General features: G+C 42.1%; 1 protein-coding gene across 1 annotated transcript in view; it reads left to right on the top strand.

The window, feature by feature from the left end:
- Window positions 1–6,338, top strand: part of LOC107732137 (threonylcarbamoyladenosine tRNA methylthiotransferase-like) — a 249,547-nt gene that overhangs the window by 70,832 nt on the left and 172,377 nt on the right. Inside the window, exon 4 of the mRNA XM_016543406.1 lies at window positions 154–238. Coding sequence (XP_016398892.1) covers window positions 154–238 — 85 coding nt within the window. The remainder of the gene's footprint in view (window positions 1–153; window positions 239–6,338) is intronic.

Genomic DNA, 6,338 nt, shown 5'->3' with positions numbered 1-6,338 from the left:
TGTATGTACAGTATTTGAAAAATAATGTGTTTTTTGAACATTAAAGCATGTCAACATATTCTGTTACAACAAATACACAAAATAATGATCTTTAAAATAGCATCATATGACCCCTTTAATATGTTTTGCTCCTGTCTGTCTCTGTTTCTCCAGAAAACCCGTCTGACGCTGATCTGTGGCTGCTGAACAGTTGCACAGTCAAAAACCCTGCAGAAGATCACTTCAGGAACTCCATCAAGTACGTCTCTGTGACACTCACTCTGCATGCCTCTATATATTTATGGCCTGGAGAAATAGCACATGAATTTCTGACTTTATATTGTTCATGTGTTAAGTTCGTTATCCACTCATTATTGCAGGCGATCTGTTACTGTCTTGAATGGACTGTAAGTTGGTCTGCAGGCCTCTGCTTTATCCTGCTGCAGAAGCGATAGGAAACATTGAGTAGAACTGTTTCCAGATCAGCTTTACATGTTTGAGTACAGCACCCTACACCAAAAAAACAAGCTGCTCCACAATATAGCTAGACAAGTGGAGATAAGAAGTTTAGTGTGATTATAAATGCACTGTTATAAAAACCATTTTATAAAAGCAATAAGCCCCGTGAAGCCGTGGTTTACAGTGAATTTATAACAGCTAAGGGGGTTTTAGTCACAACGCTTCGCGTCGTACCTAACAACGCCTCTTAGCTGTTACAAATTCACTGTAAACCACGGCTTCACGGGGCTTATTGCTTTATTTTACTATTGGAATCTCTCACGGGGCTTATTGCTTTATTTTACTATTGGAACTGTGTGTGTGTGTGAGTGTGTGTGTGTTTATTTTATGCTCTGAGTTCATCATTGTTAGATTAGCAACATGCTAATGTCAGTCCTTATGAAGCACCACTGTGAGTCGAAGGTCCCACATGTTTCAGAGTGTTTTATGTGCTGTGTGCAGTTGCTCCAGATCAGTCCTTTATGAGGTTCCTCTCAGCCATGATGTTGCTCATGTAGATGGCGTGATCAGTTCATTGTAGCTTCAGTTGAGGCTCATGTTCCTGTTTACATTCAGCAGCACGTCCTGTCAGAGTGTGACCTTTGACCCTCGTTTTGACGGGCGGGTTGAGGGCGACTCGGGCACATGCTCGGCTGAGAGCAGGGCATTCTGGGATTAAGGTGTGGGTTTCTGTCTCACCATGGACCTTTTTCACATTTCCAGGTTTCTCAGCAGCAGAAGTCGTCATAGTTGGGTAAACTTCTATAGCAGTGAAGAAGAGACTACCACAAATATAAAGCAATAAGCCCCGTGAAGCCGTGGTTTACAGTGAATTTATAACAGCTAAGGGGGTTTTAGTCACAACGCTTCGCGTCGTACCTAACAACGCCTCTTAGCTGTTACAAATTCACTGTAAACCACGGCTTCACGGGGCTTATTGCTTTATTTTACTATTGGAACTGTGTGTGTGTGTGAGTGTGTGTGTGTTTATTTTATGCTCTGAGTTCATCATTGTTAGATTAGCAACATGCTAATGTCAGTCCTTATGAAGCACCACTGTGAGTCGAAGGTCCCACATGTTTCAGAGTGTTTTATGTGCTGTGTGCAGTTGCTCCAGATCAGTCCTTTATGAGGTTCCTCTCAGCCATGATGTTGCTCATGTAGATGGCGTGATCAGTTCATTGTAGCTTCAGTTGAGGCTCATGTTCCTGTTTACATTCAGCAGCACGTCCTGTCAGAGTGTGACCTTTGACCCTCGTTTTGACGGGCGGGTTGAGGGCGACTCGGGCACATGCTCGGCTGAGAGCAGGGCATTCTGGGATTAAGGTGTGGGTTTCTGTCTCACCATGGACCTTTTTCACATTTCCAGGTTTCTCAGCAGCAGAAGTCGTCATAGTTGGGTAAACTTCTATAGCAGTGAAGAAGAGACTACCACAAATATATATTTTTTTGCATTCCCATTTGCTCAAATAGTAAAAGAAAAACTCAGTGATAGTGTTTTCTTGACCTTCAAAAAAAAGGAAAGAAATAGAGAGACTGAGAATGGCAGTCAGTAGAGAGAACGAGGTCACTCCCACAGACGCTGTGTTAGAAACACCCTGGCATTAGCGTTAACTATTTTTTTGTAATTTGATGCAAAGTTAATATAATACAAGGTATAGTGTTATAAATGTACATACATTAAAAAAAATTTAATAAAAACTTTGGAGGATTTATGATGCTGATGACCGTTGAAACATGTCAACCCAGTCTTGTGAAAAGGGTCCATTGAATTCCACTAGATTATTAGTGCCCTTAAAAAGAGCTTTAACCGTTCGTCAGAGCACGCAAGCGCTCACTAGTACTGTACTCAAGCATCCCTCCTGCCTGCTCTAGTGTTCATAGACACACTGTTTCACACTAACCGCTCAGGTTTGAGCCTGTCAGAATCCGCTTCTTTGAGCATTTATTCCTTAGCTAACGATGCGCCCTACACGGACGTCATTACAGCTGCTGACGGGAGCGCCACCCTTCAGACTGTCCCGCCTCCTCAGATGTGCTCCAGCCGATCTCGGAGCTGATGTTTGTGGCTGTCAGACATGAGAGAGATGTTCGGCGCTTCTGTAGGAACTGAGATGCAGCTGAAAACCCTTCAGATTAAAGAAATCAATCAATCAGGAAGTGGCTATCAAATCCTCAGATGTAACATTTTCTCATTTGCAAGGTTCGTTGGGAAATGCACCACAATCGTTAATTCCACGTAATTCCTGCTATTGTCTTTGTCGTCACTTGAGAAATACAAATTAACTTAAAAACCAAAAGCTCAAAGTCGCCTTAATTGTAATGAATATGCAAATATTATTGAAATTAGTCAGGGATGAATGAGACCTTTTGAAAACCACAGTTCTGTAGAAAAAAATGGGGAGTGGATTTCCATAAGAGAGGGAGATTTGAGAGCCATTGCTGTGATGCAGATGCAATTACTGCTGCATTGAGCTGCGCGTCTGACTCCTGCTCCTGCTGCCGGGCTCATACATGTCATTTACATATTGAATTAGTGCGACGCCTAGCCAATACACCACATGCTCACACACACATTCACTGACACACACACACACACACACACGCTCACGCACACATTCACTGACAGACACATACACACACACTCACACACATTCACTGACACACACACACACACGCTCGTGAGTGAGTGTGTTTGGACAGCTGTACCTTTACAGGACTCTCCGTTGGCGGTGAACACCTCGTTGTCATGGTAACCGTCACGACACTCGCAGTGATACCAACCAGGTAAGTTCACACAGGTGGCATGTGTGTCACACTGAACCAAACCCTCCGAGCACTCGTCGATGTCTGAACACACACACACACACACACACACACACACACGGTTCATATCAGCATCTGTGGGCTCGGAGGCAAACACAAGCGTTACCGCTGAGTAAACGCAAATCATTTACAAAGACCAAACAAAAATGGCAGCTAGTGCTGTGAAAGGAGCAGCCATGCCAATCATCACATACAAAAGAACAGACGTGCACATTGTGAACACACGCATCGCACTGAAACCGCCTCAAATGATGAGTTTTCTGTGTGCATACATAAACATTTCTCTCTTTCTCTCACGTTGTTATTGCATTAAACAAAGTAACACTCATCAGCTTCGTCTGCCAGGATGAGCTTCACTGAAACCAATACATGAATGATTCCTCAGATCGTGTGTGTTGTGTAGAGTGATCCGATGTGATCAGACACATCAGTTTTATCTGCTGCACCAGAAAACAGGCACATGGACACTGATGGAGGTCCTCGTTGTGTGGAATCTTAGCTGTATCTGCCCTGTTAAATCAAGACATGTATGGAAGGTGTGGAATGGGCCACACTGGACTGACAGATGGACATTTACTGAAGGATGAAGAAGCACCAACAGGTCAATATGTAGCTGTCCATAAATCATGATTTTTGTCTGCCAAATATTTGTTAACAGACTATTTTTATCAGGACACACTTTTAAGGGATTATTTTGTAAGATGGACACAAAACCTTTTAAAATTTTATCACAAGTACATTTGAAGAAAATTTTATAGAATTGTGCACACAATCTTGCCTTTTTTTGTTAAGTAGAATTGTATGAAAACCGTTTGTTTGTCATATTGTATTTATTATATAATGTTGTTGAATGTTTAATCTCTATCTGCCGTGTTGTGGGTAGTGAAGCTGATGTGGCAATACATTTAAATACAGCAATAAATACAACAGCTCTCCTCTCTAGACTTCAGCCAAACACAGAACTCCCTAGCAACAGCATAGCAACACATTTAACCCATTTAATCCCACATTTTTCTCAGACATGAAAATATCAAAATGATGTGTCATTAGTAACCCCTTGAAATAATCAATAATTTTTTTGACATTTTTATTGAAAAGTGTGTGTTTTATGGTTGGTCACAATTGTGACCGGTGGGATAATGTCTATACTGAAATTAAATTATTCATCAAAATTCTAATATATCTCAGCCTAGTTATTAACGCATTTTAAACTGTTTCATCACATTCTATGTTTACTATTATACATAAAAATCCCTTATACAACACTGAATAGGTATACTGAGATAAAAAACAGAAATAGTTATTAGAGAGAAAAAGCGCAGCGTCGCGCGCGTCTAGAACTCGCAGCTATCAGGAATCACACACACCGGTCGCGTCACGTTCAGTTCAAGCAGCGGCCTAAAACAGATCATTTAAGCAGCTGGATATAAACTAATGCAAATAGATGGTAACAATCATGACATTAAAGTCCACGTGAACCGGAAGTTGCTGCTGACTTTATTTCAGTGTAGTGACGTATTTCCATCAGAAACGGAATATTGAATAGAGGGCATGGTTTAATGTTTGCGCTCCTCCTCTCGGTCTCTCACTCATAGCAATCTAACGGTTAGAGGGGTGTGTTTAAGGATATTCTGCCCAAGCCGTCATCAGAGAAGGAATGCCATTCCAGAGCGGAAGTAAATGTTCAGATTTTGATTAAAGATTACGAAGACAAACAATTTTTTTCAGCGGATTAACTTGCACGGATTCATTGTCACATCATTACTAGCAATGTGCGCTAGTAAAGTAAATAAAGTCAATTTTGATTTCATGCGAACTTTAAGCATTTGGGTCAGACTTGCGTGTGTTTTGGTCACACTGTTTTAACCGTTTGAGGTGCTGCTAATGTTCGCGTCCTCTCAGCATTGACAGCTAACATAATGCTGTTCTTTCTCCACTAATGCAGCATCTAGTCAACAAATTAATTACTTTGTCATGAAAACATGCACTACAGTATAATGTGTACACACCATTTCGTTGTCTGTTTTAAAACCGTATCTGCAGTGTCACGTGTCAAAACAAACAGCAATGCTGTGCTGTCAGTGATTCTCCTCTAGAGGGCGCTCTCATGCTGTATAATGACAGCGGCGCTTCACCCGCTCCAGCAATGCACACCACCTGGAAAAAATGACTCTTTATGGTCAGTATTGTTACTGAAGGGTTTAAATTGGTTTAAACTTCACACACTCAGGACACCTTAGCAACCGTATTATACCCCGGCAACAGCCCACAGCACCGACCGTAGTGTTGACATGTTTTCATAGACATTTGTGATGGATTTAATTTCTGCAGAAGTTGTCTTGTGAGCTGAGGTAAGTTGGTCATGAACAGTATGAGCAGAAGTTCATTATGACGAGCTCTGTTGACAGTGTTCAGTATCGTGCACTGTAGTCAGTGTGTGTGGCGGCTCCTGACACGACACGACTGCCACTAACCAGAGAAACAAAGCGGTTAAAGATGAGGGACAGAAGAGAGATGAAGAGACATGAAGGCAGCTGCTGAGGTGAAAGAGGAGCGTGCGGCACAAAGGAGGGTTTGTTCAGCTCACAGCACCACAATCCCTCATAAGCTTCATCAGCAAACAGCAGCAAAGAAAGAGTCCATCTGCATGTGTTCCTGATGATCTCTCAGCAACAGCTTAATTTCCCTTTTCAATTATGACTTTTTTTTTTTTGAAGGTGGGAGCTTGCAAGACTCAATGTGATGTTTGCCATGATGAACATCATTGATAATATTGCTCAGACCTACCAAACAAGCCCACAAACAGACGAGTGAGTGAAACCCTTTGAGTCACGAGTCAGTGCTTCTCTAATTGCAGCAGCGATAAAACACTCTCTGTGTGTGTGTGTGTGTGTGTGTGAGCAGCTGCACAGTCCTCAGTCATTGTTATACTCCATTTACTCCATCTGCATTCCTCCTTTGTGGATACCTGTGAGCACTGGCTCACTGAGGGCATGATGGGTAAAAGACACACACACACACACACACACACACAC

Source organism: Sinocyclocheilus rhinocerous, unplaced genomic scaffold (assembly GCF_001515625.1).
Source record: "Sinocyclocheilus rhinocerous isolate Xijiao unplaced genomic scaffold, SAMN03320098_v1.1 scaffold1060, whole genome shotgun sequence".
NCBI classification, from domain to species: domain Eukaryota; kingdom Metazoa; phylum Chordata; class Actinopteri; order Cypriniformes; family Cyprinidae; genus Sinocyclocheilus; species Sinocyclocheilus rhinocerous.
The sequence above is the reverse complement of the archived record's forward strand: the minus strand, read 5'-3'. Positions and strand labels throughout refer to the sequence as shown.